Source organism: Ptychodera flava, chromosome 11 (assembly GCF_041260155.1).
Source record: "Ptychodera flava strain L36383 chromosome 11, AS_Pfla_20210202, whole genome shotgun sequence".
In the NCBI taxonomy this organism is placed as follows: domain Eukaryota; kingdom Metazoa; phylum Hemichordata; class Enteropneusta; family Ptychoderidae; genus Ptychodera; species Ptychodera flava.
In genome coordinates this window covers 8,384,502-8,412,493 of record NC_091938.1, presented here as the reverse complement: position 1 = coordinate 8,412,493, position 27,992 = coordinate 8,384,502, and the positions used below count along the sequence as shown (strand labels likewise).

Here is a 27,992-nt window from a genome sequence, read left to right as displayed (position 1 = left end):
CATGATGTGTTCTACAGATTAAGTACGCCCAAGCCAACGGGTTATGGCAGTACAAACAAACCTATGTTTACCAATGCGCTTGGAATACACATATTTTTGTGCACGGGATTTTGTTTGTACTGTGGTCCATTCGAATTCTGGGCTTAAGCGCCCTTCTCAATCCCAGGTTTCTCGCATTAGCAAATGTGTCAATGGGCTTTAACCTATTCACATAGAATGCAACTACAGAAGTGTGCCAGGACCTTTACACATGTGCATATGTCTCACATACTTTTTCAGTGGTCAGCAAGACAGAATCACCAAGGACAGAGATGAGCCCTGCCGAGAGGAGAAGCTTGAGAGCAAGATCTGCACCTTTTCAAGAGCGTCCATCGGCTAGAAGAACGGCAGCTGACGCCAGAGAAGTACCACAAAGAGTACCTGAAAGAGAACCACTGGATTCTGTGTCTGCGACACGAACTGTACCATCTCACTCAGAGCAGGTGAAAACTACAACAAGAGATGCAATCACACAGAGAGTGCCTTCCGTTGGTGAGCAGACCGTCGGGACAGGGAGAAGGTCGAGATCTATTGTAGAGGCTGAAAGGGCATCGGTTGAACCTCCCTCTCCAGGTGAAACCAGGACATTTACAAGGCCTCTCGAAGCAAGCAAAGAGAGGGCAACTCACAGACTGGCTACACCTGCAAAAGATCAGAAGGGCATTTCACAAGAGACAGAACAATCCACCCCGGCAAGACCACAGAAACTCTCCCCATTAACGCAGACTGATGCCTCCAGCCCAGCACTTGAGACGCACAAGCCTACCCAAGACACCGACAAGCCTTTCTCAAGAAGTGCTTCAGAAAGGCGGCACAGATTTTACCACATAGACTCGGGCACCTCCACTGAGTCAGCCACCGACCATAGGCAAACGTTCCGGAGCAGGGACTCAGAGGCATCAATAGGATCCTCCATACCTCCCGTAGAATCCCCCAGTGACTCCGACTCCCTAGCGTCTTCCATTGCATCGGATATTGTCCGGGGGATGTCACCACGGAGTCTGGAAATACTGGAAAGGAAGAGGAAGAGAAAAGAAGAAAAGAAAGCTGCCAGGAGGAGATCAGCCTTGAACACCCCAGAAAGAGGTAAACTTTCTTAGAACTATCTGATTGACACTTTGAGCGCCAAAGTCAATTTTTGTTGCCTTCATAAATATACCCTCATCAATTTTTTCAGATTTTTGCCAAAATTTTGTAAAGACAGTAGAAAATGAAATTTGACGTCCATTCGGTCAAAAATTATCTAAAAATTTCAGAAAAATTCATAAAAATTGGTAAAAAATTGCTGCAGTAAAATTATGGTGGGAAAAATTACCCCTTTCTACTGCTAAGTTCATATGTCATATTCATCATCATGCCAAGTTAGTTGGCAAAACACTTGAAATATGTGCAGGTTCTTTTGACATAGACACTGTGAACATGGTTTTTACTGACTTGACAGAATGTAGTATGCTTGTCAACTAGGTGAAAACACACGTAGGTTTTAATTTTGCACAGTTACCCAAGATTGTTACCGTTGCTCATGAAAGATAATAGTTTAGTTTTGAAGGCAAAGTATGAGTAAAAGTTTCATTTTAAGACGCAAAATTCTCCTACAAAAAATCAAGCACTAATGAGGACTATTTTTGTGTACTCTTACTAAAGCATTTCAATGTCGCAAGATTCTCTCATCTGGAATACACGATTTGTTGGATTATGAAAATCTCCAGTAACGAATAGTTTGTCATTTATGATACTAGCTTGTCTAACGATTCTCATGTATTGCTTGAGGGCGCTGTTTCAACTTACAATAATTACCCAGTATGATAGCCTTTTTGAATTTTGGACAATTTTTACAAATACAAGGTACAACCATGGCATGTTTCAGATTTTGTTAAAACGTTTGTACGGAGAACCGTCTTCTGCATTTTGCAAACAATTCTTGCGAAACTTTGTCTGTCATTTCCCAATACTTCAAACAATCATTCCATATTTACCTTACATGTGTGTACCTTGCTTTCGTCACAGACGCTGAAGGAGTTTCTCCCGGCACTGAAAGTCCAGAGAAGTCTGGAGATGACTCAGATGGCAAACAGCGATTCAAAGAAAGACGCAGTCAGCTGACACCATCAAGTAGTTATGATGAGTTGAAGAAGACTGACAGTGTGAAACCAGGTCAACCAGTTCAAGAACTGGTTAGTGCATCTCTTCTTTGTAAATAGTTGTGCTAGTTTCTGTATATCATAAAATAGACGTGTAATTTGCTAAGTACATGTAGGTTCAACGGAAATATCATATCATAACCTTGTACTCTGTTCAAAGAGATATTAGCGTTAAAATCATATTATATGCAAATTTTAAGACTACCAGATAGTTAATTTGCAGCAAGGTAGACCGCCAGTGATGAAAAGTGAAACAAAACCATACCATCTCATACATCAATTGTACCTAATCTGACCACTGGGGGCGCTCTTCAAGAAATCGCTGATACTTAATACAATAGATATGTTTGAAGAATATTTTCTCAGGTATGAGAACAAGCTATGACAAAGATTGTATGGCATTACAGGACATGCATTGGAAATGGTAGATGGTGACTTGTTTATCAATGTTTCATCATAAAATGAAGTTTTTAGTCATTGAAAGTGTTGCAAAAATTGTATTCAAAGATATGGAATTAGTGATGTTGATTGGTCATCATCCATGTACAATTTCTGTGCAGGTGGAGAAACGAGAAGATAACAAGAAACTTGAAGCTGAAGCACCAACAACCACAGTGGACGCCGGCAAACGGAAGGAAGTCCCACCTCCCACGAAGCCAACGTCCCCCGATGAAACTCCTGCAAGCTCGGCTGTGAAGAGGGATGAACCGGAGCCAAGGAAGGTTGTCAAAGACCAGGAGACCAAGAAAGACAGCCCGGCCGCCTCTGCCAAACCAGTGAAAAGACAGGGCCAAATTGCAGAGGGGAAACAAACCAAGAAACTGCTTCAGAAGTTTGAGAAAGCTGCTACGGAGCGGAAAGGTCCAAAGGTTCTCGCCGAGAGAGTTGAAGAGAGCCGAGCGCTGCTTGGACAGAAAGCAAAGGGGCGCACGAAGAGTGTGGATTCTGAGAAGGAATTGGAGAAAGGCAAAGAACCAGAAAAACAAAAATTGCAAGAGCAAGAAAGAGGGAAGGACAGAGTCTCTGCTGAGGAGGAGAAAAAACAGACGGAAACGGTGAAAAAGACAGAAATTACCAAAGACAAAGAAACAAAAGAGCAGAAGAAAGAGCCAGTTCAGACTAAAACGACTGTCTCAGCTCAGAAGGAAGAAGGGGTGAAAACACAGCGAAGTAAGGTTGATGATAAAACAAAAGGAAGCACCAGGCCGAGAGTTCGTTCACCTACAAAGTCAGCTGAGCCCGTGAAAGTACGGAAACAGGCCGAGAATGAGCAGCGACGCGGTTCAATATCATCCGATTCCTCTGCTTCAGTAAAGAGTACAGACAGTAGGCCTTTCAGTTCCAGGCCATCCTTGAAAAAGAGAGAAGACAAACCGAGAACTGTTTCACCGACCAAAAAAGAATCTGTGGGACTTCCTGAGAGTGGGAAGACACCAAGAAGACCTCTGTCCGATAGCATTTCAATCAATGCCAAGGTTGACTCGAAAAAGATGAGTAGATCTGCCACAGACCCTGCCATCAAAAGTTCAAGGATCGAACAGAGGCTACAAGAAAAGGCAGAGGCCAAAGTGAGATCATCTGGAAGGGCCGTGTCACCAGAAAAGAAAGTGAGGAAAGATACTGTGCAGGCGAAGGTGGACAGTGGATTAAAAACTGAGATACCAAAAATGAAAGAAAACCTGGCTCCCGGCTTGGTTTGCGCAGAACTGATTCACCTCTCAGCAGCACGGACGAAGAGTCTGCGTCCCTGAAAAAGCAGCCACGAAGACGGCCACAGATTCCGACCGTCCTCAAAGAAGCAGAGACGAGAAGAACGTCTCCAGAACCATGGCGTCGGAAGACCATCGGATCAGACTCCTCTGACAGCGACGGCAGAAGAAGAAAGCCCCTCAGAAGCTCCGGATCGGAGAAAGAAGACCTGGTGAAACGCAGAGAGAAACAAACACCTAGGATAAAAGAGTCGAAATCGGATGACACATCAGTCAAAAAGCGAAAGAGGGCAGGAAAGTGAGGAGCAATGGCAAAGAAGCCAAGTCACCCACAGAGTTGACGAAGAAATCAGAAGATGCACCAAGGATTATAGAAACAACAAAGAAGGTGAATGGTGCTGAGATTGGTAAAACAAAACAGGAAGAGAAGGCTGTGAAAAGACCAACCCAGGTCGAACACACACCAAAAATAGATGAACCCAGCAAAGTTGCACCCAAATCAGACAACAGAGCTCTGGCGATGGAGAAGACACCGGCTCGTGTAGAAACTAAACCCAAGGCAGTTGAGGATATAACCAAAACACAACCTCGCTCAGAGCCCACACCTGTGGAAAAAGTTGTTCAGAAACCATTGCAACATGAAGTGAAACCCGAGGCAGATGTGAAAACCGAGATGAGACCCACACATTTAGAAGTAAAAGCACCGGAAAAACAACCGGTTTTGATGAAATCACCAAGTTTTGAGAGCACTTCTGACCGAGAAGTGACAAAAGGCTTGCTATCTGTGGAGAGAGAGAGCAAGTCTTCGCTGAGGAGAACATCCTCTTTTAAGACCAGCAAAGAAATGGAGAGGGAGGTGCAGAAACAACAGGACACTAAGAGAAGCGCCCTCTCCACAAAGGACTCGCAGCTGCTGGAGTTGATGAGAGCGAGGGCACGGAAAATTGAGGAGCAGGAGGACGAAGAGATGTTGAGGAAGGCGGAAGAAGAGTTGAAGATCGCTTCTGAAACTCTGGAAGAAATGACCGCTGAACAGCTGGTGGAGAAACGCATTGAGAAACCTAAGAAGCTGGACATCTCGCTGTGGGAGAAGCAGACCGACGACAAGCCACAAGCAAGGACCCGCAGAGTCGGTAGGCTGAGAAGCCAAAGAGGCCAGACCATTGATATTGGAGAGGTCAGACTGGCTGCAGAAGAAGTGGCCAAAGAGGCGAGACCTAAGGTGGAGGAGTCACAGCCAACACAGAGAAAGGATGTTGAACAGAAACAGCCAGAGAAGGGCATTGAAGTGCTGGAGGGCAAGCCACCAGTACAGCCAAAAACCAAAGTGGAGGTGGTGGAGAAAAGTCAGGAAACAGCGCCCTCAGTGACAGCAAAAGTGGATAGGGTACGTGCAAGAGAAAAGGAAAGGGAGACAAAATCAGCCGTTGAAAATACAACTGAAAGGTAAGATTATAATAAAATCATATCTGTGTGCCATGTTATTATGCATTAGGAAAAGCAACATTGACAAACACAATGATTGATATTTTTAGGAATGAAACCATGGTTTAAGAGCATCATATCCATATCTTTTGCTATAAAGACTGGTGAATTCACCTTTCAACTTTCCCAATGAATACTGCTGCACTTTTACGATAAAGAATGATTACAGTATACATAAACTAGACAGCAGGACTCATTTCATTTTGATACTCGTCCCCAGGGTCCACCAATCATTAAATGGATTTGCTGTCACCCCTGTATTAAAGTAGGAATTTTTTGCCGTTAAAATGTCCAGGATTTTTGCCAGATAGAAGCCCAGCATATCAACATGCACATTTTGCCAACAGTGAGACCACACTGGTGATGTAAATGTTTAATTTGTGTGTGTGTGAGTCTGTGACTTAATACAGTATATTGTAGTATTGATATTGTAGTATATGCTTCATTCACACTTACAAGCACATTATCATAGTACCTGTACACTAAGGTGCATGATGGGATACAAGCACCAACATCAACTGAACTCAGTGTGACCTCTTCTTTCTTCCTCTCCGGTATTTCTTCCTCCCATCAAATTCCTCACCTCATTTTATTGTAGCGCTGCTCCCCCCTCCACCTCCGGAGCTCTAATCGACTCAGAACAAACGGCAGACACCATGCAAATTGAGCACATACAGCATGTGATGGCGACAAAGAGCAGACTACGCAGGCAGAGTTCAAGGTAGCTTTTCCTCGCATGCAATCAGTCGTGTTAGTGTGTGCCCTCGTCCATCTCTATCTCTATCTTTCAGACTAACAGCGTGATTTTTGCAGTGAAGAATGCATGTTTAGAAAAACACTTTTTTGTGCCTGCAGTTTTTCATGACTATCAATGTGTTTGTTGTATTTTTACTAAAACTAATCATGATTGGCTAACGAATTTACATTTTCTGCGCATTGCTAACTATCACCCAGCCAGTAAGTTTCTCTTACTGAACCATCAACATTTGTTCTTTTTTTCTTGGGAGCTGTAATTGGGCAAAAGCCTGTCGCTCCTTGAATAAATAAATAAGTCAAATAAATAACTGAAAATCAGTCACACTTTACAATATCTTGGCTGAATCATGCCAGCTCAGAGAATGATAATGCAATAAAACTTTCAAAAACCTTATGTTGAGCCGAATTCTTATGAGACTGGAAGACCCTCCAAAATCTTGTGAAAGGAGCCCCTGCAAGTGACTGATCTTCCAGGCTTACACAATACCATCTTGTTTTTACAAATGAAACTTTATTTCCTGTATTTTGCGATATTTCAACATACCACTACTCAAGTTAAACTATCCCCCTGCATTCATGAATGTTAGGGCGCCCTCAGTCTTAAAAGTCCCCACCATCTATTGATGGTTACATCAATGCATTGTAAATATATATTTTCAAAGTGCAAAACATAGCAACAGTACTGGTTTGCACTCTAAATTTTTTCCTTCTCTGTGGACGTGTAATAGTAAGACTGACATTACAAAATCAAGGGTTATGAAAAAAACCAGAACCCTGATTTTTGCAAAGAGAGATACGTAGAGCAAAAAAAAGTTAAAAGCTGTGAGCAAATGAGAGAAAGCTCAAGAAAATGGAATGTAATGACATTTTGATTCATTAACTTTTTTCAGAAACCGATAATAATAATGCCATCATCATCTTGTTGTATGACCTCTGCTCTGATAATTCACCCCACCAATGTTTTCCTTACAAGACCCAGTGTGTACCAGAAGACGCACTTCTATTTATATGGTAATTCGCATCATAAAAGTATTTGTCAAGTGTCGTGTGTACCTGCAGACGTAAATCTATTCACACGCAAATCAGCGGTGACATATAAGTTCGCCATGTACATGACACTGGCAGATACAGGCCTGTTTACGTGTGTGGTGGAATTCCTGGGTAGCCATGGAAGGTAGACTATTTGAAGGATGATTGCAACACGTATCTGTGATAATCACATCCCCCGGTGTAATTTGGAGGTAATCTGTGGTGACCTTTGACCCCCTTTTCCATCCCAGGTTTTGGTACAAACGTGATGTTTTCATTGATACTGTTGGACCCATGTGCATAAAAAGTAGGAGGGGGTGATCATGGAGGTATCATAAAACAAACTGGAAATAAATCTGCATTCCATACAGGTAGCTTATCATCTCACTCACCAACAGAATTGTAATTACCTTCATTCATCTGTGCACTCAATTCTCAGTCCTCATGAATTGTATTCTGTAGAGTTGTCAAGTCGATTGCTGTACTGGGACACCCTTGTTTCAGTGTAAGAACATCCCTGTGAAGTCCCTCATTGGAATTGTTACCCCCCCCTTTCCCAATGGTTTGGTCTTCAATGCTTTGATTCTGCCGATTAATGTACAAGATCAGAGAAGTTAGGATTTATTTAAAACTTCGAAAAAAATTTCAAAACCCTAGATATTTTACCTGTTGATCTCTTTCATAATCTTCTACAGGATTTCAAAAATTGGATTTAGCCTGTCGTGCATAAACAGAAGCAGAAGTACACGTCATATTTTTTTCTGAGCGCCGATTTAAAAAATAGCTATTGTGAATAGTTGAATTGAGCAAACAGGATGGGACTCCTTAGACACTGCATATACACACACAACCTCTTGTTCAAATAACCCTTGTTGACATCTGAGTAGAAATTTCCAATGGTTTGTCAAACTCTCTTTTGAGGCTTGGATACTGTACAAGCATAAAAAGCTTTATTGCTTCAGACCTCTTATCGAAGAAAGGGACAGCACACCTCACAAAGGCATCAAATAAAACACAAATGCTCGTGTTAGTCCAAGCCCCTCGCCCCCTAAATCTAGTGCTACTTTGGAATGGTCCACTCAGCAACTAATGTAGAGTCTGTTTACTTTCCATGTGACAGAGGGGGAGAAGATTTGATCTCATACCTTTGTTGTGATTATCAAACTGAGTGTGGTTTCCCCGCAAACTTAGAGGGCTCTTTTATGGCTGTTCATCTTATATTATTACTATTATGTGAGATCGTGGATGACGTCTTAAAGACCCGCACTTCAAAATAACTGGGCATTGAGTTCTTGATTGCGGACATATCCTGTATCTGTTGGGAGATCAACATGTATGCATAGTACTATGAGTATGGCTCTGAACCAAGATGCCATTGACGGTGTTGACCAGAATGGTAATACCCAGAAAGTTAAAAAGCGGGTGCGGATTTTGGTTGAGGCTTTCGACAAAGTGTGTGCCTCGAACAGCAATGGGTTTACCCGATACTCCAGCCACACAGCCACTAACCATCTGGAAAGGTATGTTCAAGTCAATGTTCAGATCCATGATCCATCCATCTGCAGTTGGATTTAGATTCTTAGGTTCCTGTGAGGTACCGTAATTATCGAATGGTGTACAAAAGTCTGATTTCTCATGTCTGCTGCTGTCATGAAATTTGCAAAAAAACTTTTCAGGGAGGGTGGTGTGGTATGTCGTTAAGAAAACACCAATGCTGTGTCACAAGTCCTACACATAGAAGTCCCTCTTCAACTTTATGAGGTCAGAAAAGAGAGGGCAGGTGTTTGATTTTATAAGTGCAATAATGGAAAATCACCTAGAGGCTAAGATATAAAGAGCACACTGGAGGAACGAGTTGAACAACAGATTGTCTTTCTTGCTACCGTCATACAAAGTATTCACAGATGAGAATCACACGGCCTTTCTGATATTGATGTCTATAATAATTTAAAAAGATCAGTTTCTTATATTTGAGTGAACAAACCAACAGAAAAACACTAAATCATGTTTTCCAATCTTGTGCTAACAGCATATCATATGCCATAGCATTCATGTGTGCTGAGCACGATTGTTTGAAATCGTCTTTGGTTCTCTTTTGCCGTAGTTCTCTTTCTGCAGTCCATTGTTAATTTTCCCCCTTTTAAAATTGTATTTACAGAGTTCAATCTGACCACACCCTCTCCACAATAGCCTTTCACAAACACCTGTCAATATTCCGTTTGTGGTCATAAATGTATGATTGTGTTGAGTCTACAAGGAAAGGCTGTAGGCTTGTATGAGGGATAACAGAAAACAGGGACCTTCAGGTCTCTGGACACTCTACCAGGTTCCATTCACAAATTGAGAACATATTCTTTAGCATCAGTAAAGCTGCAGTGTACGTGTCTTAGTTTTTGATAAGGTGTGTTTCAAAACATTTAAAAAAATTAATCATAATGTCTCTGATCTTAGTATCAAATTGTTGATAGCACTTTGTAAATAAATTTCAATGCCAAATTTACATCATCATGCTGAGACAGATCTCTGATATAATTACAGGTATGCTAGCGATGGAAAGACAACACGAGGTAAAAACCTGACTTGACATACAGATATACACACAGTATACATATAGTGTAGGTAGATACCTGTGCACTCATGCAGATTTATACATATATACTAGTACACACACTAACTCGGTTGCGTGACTCACACAAATACATTCCGTGATATTACATGCATTCAGTGAAATTTGCATAAAATATACTGTCTATAGTTGAGGGAGAAAAAATTGTATGGAATGCAAGCAAGTTTTTCTCCACCACATTTTGTATCCCCTACCAATCCACTTTGATTGGTTTCTCTAAAACTGATAAAAAGCATAAAACTTCTCTGCCGTCTTTCAGATTGGATTTAAAACAAATCCCTTGTCGTGTAAATTGCCAATCCCCAGCCTCAAATTGACATGGAAAGCCGTACCTATCATGGCCAAAACATACTAGTCAGGAATGCTATTGCAATATACTCCAAGGTTAAATAGTTACTGTGCAATCTCTCAGCTAATACTCGCTATATTGCATTCGACCATTGTTTTCTTTTCCCATCATTTGTTCTCATGATGTGTTCCCCCAAATACATGCTCCATAGTTTTCACAAATTTCTGAGAAATTTTCATTAAAAGAGCTGTCTTAAAGATCCTGCCTGCACAAAAATGTACATACACATGAGTGTCAACTCCCCACTACGTACTCTGCAGTTTACTCAAATTCCTGAAGTTTTCATTAAAAAAAGACACTTTAAAATCCTGTTTGCAAGAAAATGTTTTTTACCAACATATACTGTCAATATTGATTTTATGAAATTAAATCAAATGCAAATAAATTAAATTGTACAATTTTCCTGCAGAGATGAAAGCTCTGACGTGAGTACTGAATCCATCTGTAAATCTGCAATACAAATCAGATCATTGCAACAACACAAATTTTCAGATAGTACACAAGAACACCCCTCTTTCTGTGACATTATGGTTCAGTCCATTCACAAACAAATACATCACTGGTCTTTTGATAACATTGTGCTCATATATTTAATTGCATGAAAAAGGAAAATTTCAAAGTATTTTTCCAGTCAATGGGAAATTAGTGAATAAATATGCTATGATGTGAATCAACTGAATGCAAAGATGTCCTTTCAATACTTTGTGGTCATTTACGAGACGGTATTGCCTCATTCCTTCTCAGACAATAACTGTGACCATTCTTGAACCTCCCTGTCGTTGTCATGTTTTGTCAACCAGTTTACATGTTACAATGACTGAAGTATACTCCCGTCATTGGTCTCGTCACACCATCAGATGAGGGACTGGATGACCCTTGCATCCTGTTTGTGTTTGTTGATCTGACACAATGGTTTCATGTCCACATCTTCAAATGATAGTTTAGGTCAGTGCACTCAGTGTCCTCTCTGCACCCTTCTACCTGCCCCTCCCCACCCTGCCCTCCCCCACAAATCATATCCCTGCACATAGTTCCACCCATACAGTTAGTTAACAACAGTTGGGTTGAACCAAACCCTGACAGAGAAGGGCTTTGCAGTGGATGCACGGCAGGAAAGAATGCTTTTGTTTCTCATTGGTCTATCTTTGCAAGATCAGCTATATTTATTTTGCATTCACTTGAAAAATCTTTTTTACTTTGCATCTATATACTGTTCATCGGTGACCGATGAACCTATTATCAACATTGCAAAATGCTGCATAGAGAATTACCAGAACATTCAAAACATACTTCATATGTGTAGTTGGATCCTATGAGCTCAAGATATTAGAAAACTGCACAGTCACATTGTTTCAATGAGAGTCCAAGAATGACAAACCAACCTGTAAATTCTATTTAGTCCAAGGTATTTGTACTTGTCTGACATTGAGACAAAGAGAGAATGTCTTGATAGATGCAGACTCTCTCTCACAGCCCTTGGTTCTTTATGCAGTGGGTAACCCCTAACCTGCTGTCTTGTGCCCTCAACGGTCTGGCCATTCAAGCTAGTTCCAAAGCAAACAAACATAGAGTGATGAAAACAAAGCTCACTACAGCAGTTTGCTTAGCATGGCTATGCTAAGCTTAAAACCATGACAGAAAAGAGCCATACTGCTGGGCTGTGATAGAGTCCAGAACTGACATAGTTTCATTTCATTATTTACAATCTGATGAAGAAATCATATCTGATTGTTTTTTGACGTTCTGACATCTATCTGCACTGATATCAGTTTCCTGATTAGGGCAAAAGCATGACAGTTTATAAACTAGAAAACCGGATGAAACGTGACGTGAAAGTGACTCTGGAACTGTAAATCAACCGACCGTGTCCTTCACTTGATTTCCATTTGTAGACTTGGAGCAGATTGTGTACATCATCATTTGTTTTCACAAGAAGATTTGTATCAACAGTCCTTGGCGGGGTCAATGAATATTCATAGTGTTTCTGACAGGTTGCCAGCAACCATATAGACAGCCGATGTTACAGTCTTGATGACATGGAAATCAACAAGACAGTCCGGCTTGAGACAAACCGGGGACAAACCAATACGAATAACATCCCCATTGAGGAGCATTCAGTATCATGTATCACCCCTCACCCCACCTCACCCCCTCCCTGCAGAATCAGCAACAACTTGTACAATGTATGACGGAAACAAAACTGTTTGAGCATTGCACAGGATTGTTTGAAGGATGGTTCCGGGACTGTGACCTCAATATGTTTATGAAAGAGTAAGGCTACAAAACTTCAGCGGGCCATCCATACAAAGCAAGATAAACAGTTGATGAGTATCTATATAGCTAATTTTAGGATATACACACCCTAAAATAGGTTTTTTGAGTTCAAAACTGACATATATAGATACATGACAAGATCAAAAAAGAATTACTATAAAGTCATAATATAGTATCGTCTTCACAATTGGGTCAGCGCTTGACACCAGTCATTTTGCAAATGTTAAACTTCAGAACCCTTTTGGCTGCTTGAGGTGTATACCGGGGTATGTTCACTCACCTTCAAAGACAAAAAGACAAACAACATAATCATTTGCCCTCTGCGCAATGCCCCCTCCCCCACTAACTGTCCAACCGTGATTGAAAATAACAGTATCTGCTCTCAAAATCCCTTTTCCCCGTCACAGAACTCCAACTTTCCTTTTAAGACAGTAGGATTACAGCGAAGTCAGGATGGTAAAAACTACAGGCAGCAGAGGCAAATTGGCAAATATCACAGTAGGGATACACAAAGACGGTGATATCCCTTTTAAAAACTCAAAACCAACATCACAATGGACATAGAAGAGATCAAACACCCTGTTTTGCATCTCATTCATTGTTTTCAGGGTCATCGTCTCTGACGGATGTATTGACAATTTACCACTGAGCAGTAGTGAAATCACTATCAGCAAAAAGCTTCAATGCAATTTAAGTCAGCAGTGGATTGTCTTTCACAGTGACCCATCAGTGGGTTTGACCCAGCATTTACTGGAGCAAGTGTTTGAAAAACCACAATGAGAGGGGTATTGTCCTCGAGTGAAAAAAGATTAACTACTGAGCCCTGTATATACACAGGGCTTATACATAGCTTCCGATCAGACACTGATCTGACACTGATCCGACGGGGAAATTTGATACAGTGCCGCGAAATTGTTTGGCGTTGATGGTCAATGAACTGGTCTGAATGCCGGAATAGACGCCTGACAATCTTGTACACCAATTGAACAGGTTTTGCTGGGAAATTTCATCCGTTTGCCATTCAGTGGAATGGGAAAGGCACATTCCATCAGCAATGGACCATACACTAACAAACGCTTTTTAGTGGAAGTTTTGACACCCGGGGCATAGCATTTAATTGACTGGTTTCTGAAAAAAGCCAATACTGAGGCAGAGTTGACATCTGCATTGGCTAAGACTTCATCAAATCAAAAGTTTAAAAGCCATATCTGCACATTTAAAATTACTTCACACCCAAAATTTTCTTGTAGTCCGACAGTACCATTGAAAACACTGAGAATACCACACCATGGACGTACCATGATCAAACCAAAACCAGTGTCTGAAAGGTCGGCCGCCAATCATAACTACTCGGAATTAACACATCCTGCTTCCAGTGTTTCTCTTCTGACCTTTCAAGAAGATCCGATTCAAAATAAGCCCCAGCTGCAAAACTCACAGAGCATTGAAACAACATTTGTGTGACTAGGCAATGAGTTCCAGGATATCAGGATCTGACGTCACATGCCACCGATAAAAAACATCATAAAGATAAAAAACTGATAAATATATCATTACTATTTCATGTCTGTTGATGTGACATTTATGAAACCCTATCAAATGCTTGATGTGCTGGCTGGCTCGTGTTAATCAGATCACCCACATTTCTGTATTCTCGTGTCTCTGCTGTAAATTATTTTTGGGTCATGAAAGTTGATTCAGTCTCGTATAATACACCCAGTACACTAGATATTAAGTGGAGCGTTTATAGTCCATAACTAATAACATTACCTGTTTTATTACCTTAATCAGTTCGACCCCTGTAAGTTCACTGATACGTTTTGGACCATAGCACTAGCGAATAGGGAAGACAGGGTTGAAGCTCAGAATCATGAAATGCATTTAGAGTAGAGCCTTTTATTTGCATGACACATCAATATTTTTATGCTATTTTTAATAATCAAACATCACCAATACGTGGCTGTGTGGGCAACGCATCCCATGTTCATTATATTGCTGTTTGTCACTTACAAGGTAAGAAGTGACCGTTGTTTTTTTTTGAGTCCAAAATTTCTGTCTGCCTAATGAAAGCGTCCTGAGGAGAAAAAAAAAGATCTGCGTACTAAGGAGCAATGGAAAAAGTGGGATTTTTGGTGCCAAACAGCACAGACAGTCACCCATGATGATGTTTGTTTATGCATCCATGCCTGGTATTGTCAAGCCTTGCAGTGTTTTTCGCTTTCACAAAGTGTCATTTCTTTTTTTTTTACCACTCTTGCTCACTGGCATGGGCCTTTTACATCATTGCATGCTTCCCTGCATTGTTTCACGGTTGGTAATTTCCTCTTTTGTGTGGTGTGTAATAGCGTGGATGTATGTGTATGGTGCATTCCTGGGACGATATAGGCACACGTCTCGCCATTGTAAACACGGCTATTTAAGAGGCTTGACCTCTGTACCGATGCTGTGTGATGGATCACAATCCTATTAATAACAGACACGGGAGTGTGTGAGTACGAGTCAGTGCTAGTCATCATCAAGAACAGTAACACCACACCAGTCGGAGTTCCGTAACCACAGTGTGAACAACAACCGTCTGTATTTTCCCCAAAAAGTTTTTTTTTTTTTTCGACCAACATGATCCAGTTTGCTGTGTTTTTCTTTCAAATCTGTTGCACCATACTGATTTTGCTGGGCCTGAGATGGTGGTATGTTTTAAATTGTTTTGTTTTTTTCTGTTCATTGTACCCCTGCTGTGGAATTGCCTGAGTGTGTGATTGGAGCATGGGTAGTTTGTGTTTGTGTTATAAACTAGCAATCACCAGTTTACATAACAAGGAAGACCCGTTCAGCTATAGAGTTGTACAAATACCATTGTGTCACATACCATTTGTCAGTCGGCAGTTTTGTAGAAGAGTAGCCTGTGCCAACCATTCACATCTGGGTCAACCCAAACTTTTAACTCACTTCCGTGTATCCTTTCGAAACCATGCAGTTGTCGTAATAATCCCAAGTAAGTTAATGATGATCAGCTAGTTTCAGCAGAGAGTGAAACTTAGTATGGAGTATAGCAAACAAGTGGAAAGTTCATGTCTTTTTGAACAGCATATACAGGTCTTTTAAAAATGGACGTTTTGGGGGCTAAGCCTGTAGTAGTGTGACTCCATTGTTGACTTGCATTCCTCTAAATCAAGTCACAGCTGTATTTTCCCAGCAGTGTTGTAGTAAGTTACCATAATACGTTTTTTTCAGTGTCTGCTGTGTTATTGACATGCCAAATCGTAACTTTTGTGAATTCCACAGTGCCCTCACCTACATGCACATATTGTGTGAACTTGTTAACATTTAACAAAGGGGCAATAAATACCGCATAGTTGTGGATTGTGATTTGAAGTGTTTTTAATTGTTGCTGTCATAAACATGTCATTATGTAGGTTTCGGACACAGCCGATCACCAGGCCAGAGTATGTGGCAGCGAAGGAGCAGGTTGTACCCTCGGACCATGCGACTGCCGATGATGCGACGAGGGAAGACACAACCGAAGATGAGTCAGCAAAGGACGAACTTTCGCAGATGAGCGTGTCCGAAAAGAGGAAACTTTTCCTGCAGCTTCAACAGGAGAAAATGAAGTCTCCCGACACAAAACGTAAACCGCGGCGGTTCCAGAAGAGACTGAGAGCATCGGAGAGGTCGCAGACTCAACCCGTGACGCAGGAGGAGGTGAAAACCGCGGTAACGCTCGCCGATGAGGAAGAGGACGAGAAGGTCAAGGTTAAGATTGCTGAGGAAATCGAGAAAGCAAAGGAAGACGAGAAAGAACCAGACGCACTCTCGCAACTCAGCCTGGCGGATAAAATGAAACTTTTCAAAGAGAAGTCTGAAGCGCCTCCCGAGAAACCACCTCCTAAGCGTGCTGCGCCGACCCGCAAAAAGCGCCAAGGATCCCGATTCAAGACGCAGCCTGTCACAATCGAGGAACTGCAGCGTGCCAAGAAGATGTCGCCCCTCGCCATCAGCTTCAGCAAACCGCCAGATCCCGAGCTGCTGGCCACACTGCCCCTGTCGGACCAAATCGCTCTGGTTTATGGAGACAAAGGGGACAGTGAAACTACCAAACCTACGGAACAACAAGGTACCACGACAGATACTAAAAAAGACCAACCCAAATCCGTTCTCAGGAGAAGCTCCGTCTCTAGTCTTGAGAACAAGGGAATACTGAAGGAGCATGACAAAAAGGAGGACAAGGACAGACCAAAAGGAATTCTTAAATCGGAGAAATCGGAAGAACGTGAGGATTTGCCGAAGGAAGTTCGCAGCATCTTGAAACCGGAGAGGCGGGACTCTGAGGAATCTGTGCATGACAGGGTGAAGGGTATCTTAAAATCGGAAAGACGAAGTTCCGGATCGGAAAAGGAGGACTCGGAGAAAGGAATACTGAAGAAGAAGGATTCCGTGGAAAGCCCAACTGAGGAGGGCAGTCCAAGGCGCTCTGTGGATCAATCCAAGAAACCTGATAAGGTGAGTGTATTTTCCAGGTTAGCCAAGTGTTTGTAATATGACTTCTCGAGACAGCTGAGTTTTTATTGTAAACACTGTAACAGGTTGCAAGTCACATAAATTTTTCGATAGTTCAACAAGAATTGTTATCAATTTGATGCTCTTTCTTTAGTAGCTTTTGTTTTGAAAATTCCTCAAATATAATTTACATTTGAAGCCAGTCATACTTGTTGAATATTGTTTTTGGTTTAGGGTAAAGCTTGATATAGGTCTCTCACAGTGACAAATATTTTCCTAGTTTCACTGAATGTGTATCGTGTTGCGTTTTATAACCTCAGAAAATTAGTGGCTGTTTTTATGGTGTTTTATCAAATTTCAGAATCTTGATCATAACACTACAGGAAAGTGTTACCTGACTAGGAAGGTGATAATTTTATTCTTTAAAATCTGGTATTTGTGTTAGGAAGTAAATTTGCATTTTTCAGGTTGAAAATGTCAGGAAGAAAGGTGGATAAATATAAATCTGAATACAATTTTTAAAATATTAGCAATCGAAACTTAGGTAAAAAGTCAAAGGTCAGAAAGGTCAAGTGCCATTTGCCATTAATTTTTGTTGCATGGATGCAAGGCTGGGCATTTACCTTGTAAGAGTATTACTTGGCAATAGTTATTTACAGTTATGTAAACTTGCATCACCGGAGACTTGCCTAAAAATAGCCACAATGCGTGATGGTATGTTATCCATGCCCTTTTCACTGGTCCTTTTTTGTGATGTAGAAGAGAAAGATCGGATGATGACTGCTTAAAAAGAAAAAAAGTCCCTGTTGTTTTTTGAAGTCAAGAGTTCTATTTTGTAGGCATCTTTTAACCCTTTCATTACCATGGTTCAGTCCCAACACAATGTTGTCAATGGTGAATATGGATCGGTTTACAAGTTTATGGGGGGAACAGCTTATCGTGAACCACACTGGTCAGAGCAAGTACAGTAGTTCAAAGAGCACAGTCATGTGCACATACATGTACATCCAGGGGTTTGTTTTATTTATTTATTTATTTATCTATTTATTTTATTGTAAAGCCTTCAAAACAAGAGAAACACATACACATAAAAATTCAAATTGCTACAATTAGGTACATATACTCGTATGTAAACTAAACATCAGAACATGGTTTTAGAGCATGGTTTTGTTTTATATGCCAAGTTGGTTCTTGGCACCCAGTGTGACCGAGGAATGAGAGTAAATTTTATCAAAGCTACACCCATACAAAGAATACTGACACTGTGACAGCATATCTATTATCAGGAAAATTAAAATTTCTCTTATATTTCTCTTATATTTCATGTCTTCAACCTGTTGAAATTTCAGTTGTCTGTTTTGCTAGAGGCACTGAATACAGGCGTGTGATTGACCACCAGTTTGTACCTGTTTTGCCACACCAAGGGAAACTCACTATTATATGAGTGTCTTTGGGATCCAAGTGGATATTATCTGTTCCTCTGCCTGTAATGAAAAACGCTGCCTAATAAAAGCAGGTCTTAATCTTTTCTCTGTGGAAAAATAATTTCCCATTGAAGCTTTACAGATATGAGGAAGTGATGGAGAAAAATCTGTAATTAGCATAAAGTGTCAATCCTGGCAACCATTGAAGGGTTTCTTCTGAAAACCCTGGAAGAAAATCTGCGATTACAGGAGCATTAAGTGTGGATCCTTAGTACTTTTCAGTGTTTTATTTTTTGAAACCTCAGTTGTCCTTTATGAAGAGACATTCTATCCCAAATGTCAGATTTCATATTGTGTTTCTGACATCTGACAACCTCAGATGGCCTTTATGAAGAGACGTTCTGTCCCCAAATGTCAGATTTCATATTCAGATTTCGTATTGTTTTTCTGACATCTGACGACCTCAGATGGCCTTAATGGAGAGACGTTCAATCTCAAATGCCAAATTTCCTATTAAGAGGTTTTACACGAGACTCTGTGGAATTTTAAACTTTTCGCCACCTTGTGAGTTAAAAAAGAACTTGAAACTTTGGAGAGGAGAGGATTACAAGAGAAGAAGAAAAAGTGAGATAATGTTTATGCAAGGACGGGAACTACATCTGTCATTGCAGAAAACATCTGATATACGTCTAAGTCCTTAATCTGTTTTTCAGTGTTTTAGATTGAGACCCCCCTGAACAGAAATAATTTATTACCAATATGTTACCAATAAGTCAAACCAAAATGTGATAGATGAACAGTTACAGGTGTGACGCATAAAATGATAAAGCAGACCATGATAAAAATGAATTGTAAAAAATGTCGTTGGTGTGAAATTATATGCCATACAGATTTCTTCTTCATGCAGAGATGTGTATGTTATTGTTCTCTATTGTTTTCTGTAATTTACGAGGTCATGAGGTCAACTAATGGTAAACTTTGTACAGATGTTTAATCTTTGTAGATTTAAAAGTATGAGTTAGTCTGTTACCTGGGTGTATGCACCAGTTACTTGAAATTCTTGACCTGGCAGAAACTGGGTCGAGTGAAATTGATTATCATTTGGGGATGGAATGCGGAAAGGGTTAACAGATTTTTGTGTCGTGATCCTTACCAGTGGACCAACATTTCTTGAGGCCATCATGATCTTTGCCGGTGTTTCTGCCAAACAAGATGGGTCCACTTCTTGGTATAGCAACGGTTCTGTCAAAATGGCACAGATTCTTAGCCAATCACTTGCTGACTTTCTCTGGACAACTCTAGATGCAGTGAACTTTGTCAAACTTTTACCTTTCCATCAAATGTCCAGACGCCAGGAATAAAGTGATATTTCTGTCAAGGCCATGGTTAAAAAGTGACAGAACTATTTTGGCTAGGGAGTGATTTACTTTACAAATCAAATACCCAGTATTTCAACATGCTTTACGGAGAAGATGTACTTGTTTTGCAGAACTAAAATAATTGAAATATTATGGAAAGTTAGTTGCATCTGTTATCACCTAAATTTAAAACTAAGTCGGTGTAACTCATGGTACATGCACTCAGGTTAATCCCACCCACAGATGCTCAATGTCAAGTTTATTGCAATATATGCACCAACTAAGGTGCCTGCACTCCAAACTCGTCCCAAACACCCCCATCCGGGCAAACAGCAATGCAGTCCACAAATGTGAAATGCAAACGTCTTGGTCTTGCAGGGCGTACTGAAACACAGGGACTCCAGTTCGGACGCCGAGAAGAAAGAAATCGTTGGCGTTCTGAAACGCAAAGATTCCACAGAGGAGAAGACGGAGGATAAAGAGGAGAGTCCTTCAAAAACCAAAGCAAGGCCTGAGATAGCTGAAGCACGCAAGTCAGAAAGGTACGACAAATCAAAAAAACTTATTGCAACATATTCGTTCTATTTTACTTCTATCCCCAATTGCTCCTACAACTGTTTGTCATTGTTTGTAACTGAGAGCTTTGCAATTTTTTAGTTACTACATTCCCAGAGTGAGTTTTTGAACAATTGATTATCAGAATTCTCCCTTCCCTGGCCCATTTCTGCAGACTTGAACACCCCCTCAATCACCTTAATATGGTATGTTCCCACTGTTTTCAGTAGGGTAGGTTAACCCAATATGGGAGGACTAGGTGAAAGCATTATAGGCACAAAGTTTCTGTATTTGAACTGTATTTTGTGGGTCAAGTATTACTTGTGAAGATCCTTTCATTGTGCAGCGTCTTGAAACTTGCACAAAGAGTTGTTGACTAGAGATATACTGTTAGTCCTATGTACAGCCATAGAGAATGAAGAGAGAAGTGACATATTTTCTGATGTCTGCCAAAATGTACACTTATAAACAAACTGCTCCTCTAACAAAACATAAACCTTCCAGTACAATCTACAACAGGGGTTACCATTGAATGGGATTATAGCGTATATCAATATTATTTTGAGTTCATGATCAATTTTGAGAAAGTTTTTTTTTCTGACATGAAAAAATGTCCCAAAATCTTGTGACTTTCTCGCCTTAATGCAAATCGTGAAATGGCATTTGTATAAGACCCATTTACTTACGATTGCTGTTGGCATTGATCAGCCATGTATAATAATTCACGGGAGACTGCCAAGTGAGGATCTAGTTCCATGCTTTGTGATGTACTATTCGAAGTATCAGGCAGCCAAAACTAAATTGTGTTGGACCACTTTGGCATCAGTTTAGCAATTGTGCATTGAAATTTGATATCACTCTCAGAGGCAGTTTGTTTCGGAATACAGGTGAAACCATCATTGTTGCTTACTCAGACAGCTACAGTGTATGTGATGCTTCACTTCAGGTGGGACCTGGAATTTCTGCCACGGGGCAAAAAAAACTAATCACAGTGCATGAAGGCAATGGATGGACGAAAACATTTGTTTGCCAAACGTGGGCCCATCATCATCCCCAGGGTTACGTCTTGAAGACCCATAGCAGTGTCTGGCTCACTTTAACTTCTGAAGGAGTTGTAATCAGCACCCATGTAATATAGCCCTGTTGTCATTTAAATTTGACAGTTTGTGTATTTTCAGTCTCCCTCATTCATTGTTCATGGCCTGTTTAGGATGATGTATAGTGACACAAGTAAAAGTGTCCCTGGATTTGTTTTCTTATCAGAATGTTTTCAATCAGTCAGTGTCTGATGGCATTGAAGAGTCTGCAACTATCACTTCCCTTGGTGTAGTCTGAGTAAGGAATGGCCCATATCACCTTTTTGGGGCAGGGATAATCAAGACTGAATAGAAAATTCAAGTTCAGAAATATTTTTATCCTCTTTCTGTTGTGAAAAAAATTTTGATAACATATCTTGAAAAGTGATAAAAAGCAAGATTCTGGTATAGAGATAAAAAGTAATTCTAGTGAAAAAACTATGCATCCCAGTGTGCCTACAACCTTTCTGTATTTGTATGTTTTTTTTATAGTCAATTTCAGAATTTCTTGAATTTTCCCAGATTCATACTAATACCAATACAAAAATTTTCTTGTTTTGACAAAAAATGTCTGTGGCACATCAAATTTGCATAAAGCACTCAACTGCTAGATCTACATTTAGAAGGAAAAAAGTAATTACATATCTGTATTCCAACAAACCCCGACCTCCCAAGCTGGATACCGCATCCTTGAGATGGAAAAATTTTCATAGATGTATTATAAGTGTGTTTGATGATGTAGAGTGAAAAAGTGTTAATTAAATGAATTCAGGTAGTTTCAAGGAATTGCTGTGCGCACTTATTATTTATTTGTCCAATCAAATTCAGCAGCCCTGATTTAAGTAATGTTGACAGCAATTTATCTCATTTAAGTCATGATTTGTGTAGAGTGATGTATTGGAAAGTTGATCCTCATATAGTGTATAGTATCGTCAGGATTGAAGATGAGAAAAACATCTTTAAAAATTTATGCCACAGAGATGCTGACGTCAAAACATCAGAGGAGAATTTTATTTGTTTGGCAAAGTTCACCAAGCCTAATATGTAGAATGCATTCTGTTATCTTGATGTATTTTCCGAGTTAGATGTATATCAACAGGGGCCTGATGAAGATCTCACATGGAGCTTAGGGCAATGAACTTTACTCACAAATGTTAAAAAACAAAGGCAATGCATTCTTCGTGTGTGAGGGCGTGGTACATAAGTGTTCGTTTTGCACCTCCTTTCATTGCTCCAATCCAGGGCAACTTGGCTTTGCTATTATTCTTAAATTAGGTCACGGTTTTCAGCCTGGCCCCAAAAAGGGAAAAAAAACTTGACGTCAAGACAAACACCTTGCCAATCAACATGTGAACACACAACTGCTTGAATTCATTTGTGTTTGGTAGTTACGGTTATTCCTTCAAGTTTATGCAAATGGTTAACTGTTCAGTGGCAGCATGGAAGATATGGGAAGGAATTATTTCTTTTGAAGAATTTTTTGTGAGAAACGTTAAATGGTTCAAACTGCAAAAATTCTTTTATAGGATTAGGAATTCAGAGTTTAACATGACATTACAAATTTGTATAGGTACAGAAGCTGTGCAAATTTTAGAAACAGGCCTATGATTAAAGTAGGGTATGAGACTTTTCATGAGGTCAGTGTAATAAACAAGACATATATCACTTGACATGACTCTAGTATAATATAAAATTTGAATTTTTGTACAAATTGGATGGATATAGTATGTGTTAGTTTTACAGATAAAGTGCACGTACATACAGACAGCAAAATCTCTCAAAAATCCAACAAAAGCTTAGAGGGAATGATAGTTGTACGGAACACAAATGAAAGATATTGCGTAAACCAGAACAGGAACAATCTTTGCTTCACATTATTTAATTAGTAATTAAACATCTCATCGTCTGACGACCAACAAAATAATTGCATTTCACTGTTAGTATGTGTGGAATTCACATCATGTTAGTGCCTGTCACGAGTGGATGGTTTTAAAATAGAATGTGCCTCGGGGATAGTTTTTCAGAATCTCAAATTTTTACAATGCTTTTCTGGTCTACTGCGTGTGTTTGGACTCATTCTGAAGCAAGTGGAATAATGGAAGTCTCTGTTGTCATGATTAAAAATAATCTTATGAAAAATGGAGAAATTTACTATTTTCCCCTTGAGATATTACAGAATGTAGTTGCATTTGAACCTCAAATATTAGTAAATGTTAGGTGCAGTGTAATTTGTTTCTGTAATCCAAAAAATTTACACTGTGACCTCTGATTTTTATTCTTGAATACGATAGAAGTTGATTTAAGTTTGCTTGAGGAAATTTGAGCCAAAGTTTAAAATTTTGTGTTTTTGTTGTGCCGTGTAATGAATATGATAACCTTTGATGTAACCGCTATTATATGGTTTGTACTCATTTGTGTGTATGTGAAGGGGGAGATCTGTCAGAGCAAACTTACCTTTGTACCTTATTCATCAGTGAATTCAAGTTATTTCCTGGTTGATTTATATATGTGTTAGTTTTTGCAAGCGATACACGTACATGTACCTCTGTGATTTTTTTTACCAAACATCCATGTCCGACATTCAAACAAACCAGTGTAGCAGGGTAGATAATGCACATACCTTTGAAAAACATGACATTACGTTGAATGGTGTGTTACCGTAGCAATCCTCAAATAATGTAATCAATCCTTTGACTGCTGTAATTTTTCCCAACAAAAACTTTTAGTACAGCATATAATAATCGCTATGTATTTTTCTGTAATTATTTTAATATTTTGGACAAAACGGACGTAACTTTTTATTGACTACAGTTTTGGATCAAAATGTGGGGAAAACCTTGAAAAAGATTGTCTGGGTCTGAAAAAAATTATTTGGGTTATATTTTGTAAAGGCAACAAAAATTGGCTTTGGCGCTCAAAAGGGTTAACATTCTCATTAAAAATGTAACAGAAATGAAATATTTTAACAGATATGAATGCCTTGTCTCTCCAAAAGATATCCCAGAATTTTTTTCAAATGGGAATAATTCTGATAATATTCAGCGGTACAACGGTTCTTTGCAATATGCTGTGCTGATGTAACAGTACTGTTGTTAATCTACTTATGCAAAATAGTACAGTGTATTCAAATAATTCAGGACTATAACAGCAGAAAATAGAAAAATATATAAATGCACAGTTCAACCTTTGTCATAAGGTTCAATAGATCATAAGAATCAGATTAGGTTTTGACATGCAAAGCTATCACTTCAAATTTTTATCCTATATAAAATTGAGAATAATACATTACAATTAGCAAACTTGTCTTAACCGTTTTGCCTTTTTTCCACCAAAATTACCATTATTCCCATAGCAGCAAAAGAAAAGTTCAGCACAGTGTATTGAAAGCAGGACATTTTGACCACACCAAAAAAACACATAAAAATATCCCTCACATGCAATGTGCCAAATTCTATTTCAATATATTTTTCATATTATCAGTGTGTACATTTGGCTCAATATTTGCTGTTTTAACTCCCTCACATATGTTAGATGAACAGCAACCAAAACATTCACAATGAGGGTTTTGCGAAAAAGTGTGACGTATATCTCTTCCTGGTAACAAATTAAATGGCTTGTTGATATTGAGTGCCCTTAGAGATGGTATTATTATTGATGTACAATGGTATTATGAAGTCATATTAAGTATATCCGCCCGCATGGCCTATAATATTCAAATCTCATCCTGAAAAGGCAAATTTAAGGCATTGTGTTTGCCATTATGACGAGTTTTAGGAAAAGCAACCATGTGTAACCCTGTGCTCCTTGACTATCCATTCACTCTATAGTCCACATTGTAAAGGCAGACTTGGGTCATGAATATTCATGAAGCTCATGAATATTTAATTGCAAAACAATATTATTGATGATTGTGAGCGGTTGAGCGTGTTTTTCCCCCTGCTAATGGAAGAGTGGCGCATTAACATTTGAATGCGCGCACGGCAGCAGACTAGTGATCAATACAGTCGCATACACAAGAACACCTACAGTTGGCTGAGCCTACCTGGCAATGGAAACAGCGATATCAGCTGCAATGAATGAAGGCTGTTAGTATTTGCAGACGTCGTAATCCGTCATCTCAGTGGGCCATGTGTGATGGTGTTTGCTGACTGGATCGTAGCTCAATGTCAGATGCCCGGTAACACATTTCAGTCACAATGCTGACCGATTATAAATACGCAGAGTGGCAGATAGGAGGGCTTGTCAGAGTCTGTGTTGAGTACGTAGGCCACATTTTTTCCTTGTTTTTATATATGCATTTCCTGTTGTCTATTTTTTTCCGCTGTCACATTGTAAACAGTGCTCATCTGCAATTAAGGTCATACCTTTTTTTAGCTTCAAAATGTGATAAAAACTTGTCTGTATCTATGGTAAGGGCCGTCGTGCCAACTGTGTAGAGGTCGTGATGTAGGACCTTATCAACACAAATATTCCAGCTGTGACGTTATTTTATGCAATATGTGGACATGCATCCCTTGTTAGTTTACAAATGATTTAGGATCTAAAAAAAAATAAGAATTGGACTTTTAATCTTTCTGTCCATGCGGAAGAGCTGTTGCACTAGCGTCATAACCTCGTGAAATATTAGGCACTGGTGTTGTGTATTCATAATATTGCCAGACATGCTGGTTGTTGTACTCGGGGATGTGTTTTCTCGAAAACCCGGCTGTGTGTTCTTTTGAATTTCCTTGAAATGGAAGGCAACATGGATGAAAGCCACAGGTAAATGAGTCTTTTCTGTCCCAGGATATCTGAAGGGGAACTTATTTCAGTCTGTCAGCAAATACGCCAGGTTTCGTCACTGCGAAGAACAAAAAAACTGAACGTTTTTAAAATCCCCTTCCTGAAAAGATGAATTCTGTTTTGGCCTCCACATTAACCATTATAATCACACAGGTTGTATCTCTGCTAGGGTCAGTTCACGAGGTCATCTGTTCACAAAAAGGGAGAGAAGTAGACACGCACTAGCTTTGTTTGTCGGTATAAAAACCCCCCAGAGGCAGTCTACGTTCTTTTTATACACAACTGTTTCTCAATTTCTACAGTTTCAGACTGTCACAAATGGATAATAATTCATACACACACCGAACTCTGTCCTTAGCCTATGCGCTCACTGTCACTAAAGAATTTATCAATATGTGCCACATCATGTTGTGTTTTCTGTGAAGGCAGAACTAGAAATGTTTATCCTGTAAAGCCGTAGAAGTGAATTGAGGGCTCGGTCCTGACAAGGTGATGAATTACCCCGCCGTGATATATGCACATATAAATTAACAGGAGGAAATCAATAAGGTAGAATCGTTCCATATTTACTTCAGCTTTTAAGGATGACCCCTGACCTTGAGCAGCTGCACCAATGAAAATAATAATTTCGAAAAAGATATCAACTAGGCTCTCTCATTTATTTCAATATAATATGCAAGTACGGTGTTCAATTATTGATGATTGGACCCTTTGTTTTGATCGCCCATTTGGTCAGAGAACATATTTTTATAAAACTTGGTTTCTCTCAGAAATGGGGGATTTGAATTCTGACTGGAGAATAATACTTTGACATGCCAGATTTTCCAAACATTTGTCCGACATAGCGTGCTTTTGTGAAAATTGTGTACAATTTCATCTGGAAATTGGCACAACTTCAACAAAGACATGGAACTTACTGACCCATGGGGCTAGCTATCACTGGGCCCGTAATGGTCAAATCTGATAAGTGGACATCATTGTAACAATCCACATTTAATCTGATTTCCCCTAATTCTTTGCTCTTTGTCGTTGCATCCTGTATTACCAGATGACTAACACAAAACATCCAGTGTGGTCACACTAATTGCGTTACATTGTCTACAAATTAGCCACTGAATTTACTCTCTACAACATCCATCAACACCCTTCCCAAACAATACCTTTCATTCCAAAACATTGTCTATAAATAAAGTCAATACGCAGCACGTGTTCATAGCTGCATATTTTGAGACATGTTGTTGTCTGGCCATTCTGTATTTTTCACTGGTTGTCAGTTTTTAGCCAAGGATGCAAAACATGGTTTTAATGACATCTTTGACCTCTACAGCTGCAATTGCAAGTGCGATCTTGACTTATGTAATGACTCCCAAGTGATATGTTTAATCACCGTGTAGAGCCGACCGTATAGGAAATAATATTGTCAGGCACAAGTGTCCTTTATGGCTTTATATAGTCCAATTCAATGTTAGAGACTTTAGTTCTTTTCTTTTGTGTGTTGTGGTGTGGTGTGGCTGGACCAATGTATAAGCATCTCTGGGTAGAAGGGCGCCTGTATAGGTAAGCATGCACTGTGGTCTTGTTTTGTACGGTATTGTGTTTCACCGTATAGAATATTCATAGAGAAGGCAAGCAGGCACTCAGACAAGAAATGTGACAAAGAAAATGTACAAACAGGTTTTATAATGATTGACTCAGTCAATTTTGTTTATGTGGAGTGAATACTGTGCACAGCGTGTTTTTATCAGTTTTGAGGAAATTTTACCGCTATTTCTGAAAAGGTGCTAATTTTTTCAGTCAACATAATCCTTAAAATGAAACCCACCAGCAACTGTTACAGTACTAACATAACGCATCTCACAGCGTAGCTGTGTAGAGCCACTACTATTTATGATCCC

General features: G+C 39.7%; 2 protein-coding genes across 20 annotated transcripts in view; both read left to right on the top strand.

Moving 5' to 3' along the window:
- Nucleotides 1-3,931, top strand: part of LOC139143442 (nucleolar protein dao-5-like) — a 94,910-nt gene extending 90,979 nt beyond the window's left edge. For all 13 annotated transcript variants that reach the window (XM_070713761.1, XM_070713760.1, XM_070713772.1 and 10 more), the window contains 3 exons: nucleotides 280-1,125; nucleotides 2,047-2,213; nucleotides 2,741-3,931. In XM_070713761.1, the coding sequence (XP_070569862.1) occupies nucleotides 280-1,125; nucleotides 2,047-2,213; nucleotides 2,741-3,931 (2,204 nt within the window). The remainder of the gene's footprint in view (nucleotides 1-279; nucleotides 1,126-2,046; nucleotides 2,214-2,740) is intronic.
- Nucleotides 3,932-4,409: 478 nt separating this feature from the next.
- Nucleotides 4,410-27,992, top strand: part of LOC139143440 (supervillin-like) — a 60,161-nt gene continuing 36,578 nt past the window's right edge. For 2 of the 7 annotated variants that reach the window (XM_070713754.1, XM_070713753.1), the window contains exons 1-4: nucleotides 4,410-5,335; nucleotides 5,973-6,095; nucleotides 15,822-16,905; nucleotides 20,063-20,226. In XM_070713754.1, the coding sequence (XP_070569855.1) occupies nucleotides 4,410-5,335; nucleotides 5,973-6,095; nucleotides 15,822-16,905; nucleotides 20,063-20,226 (2,297 nt within the window). Of the gene's footprint in view, nucleotides 5,336-5,972; nucleotides 6,096-8,320; nucleotides 8,680-14,907; nucleotides 15,096-15,263; nucleotides 15,401-15,821; nucleotides 16,906-20,062; nucleotides 20,227-27,992 lie in introns of those variants that run through there. The other 5 variants (XM_070713755.1, XM_070713756.1, XM_070713758.1 and 2 more) reach the window with 5 other exon arrangements.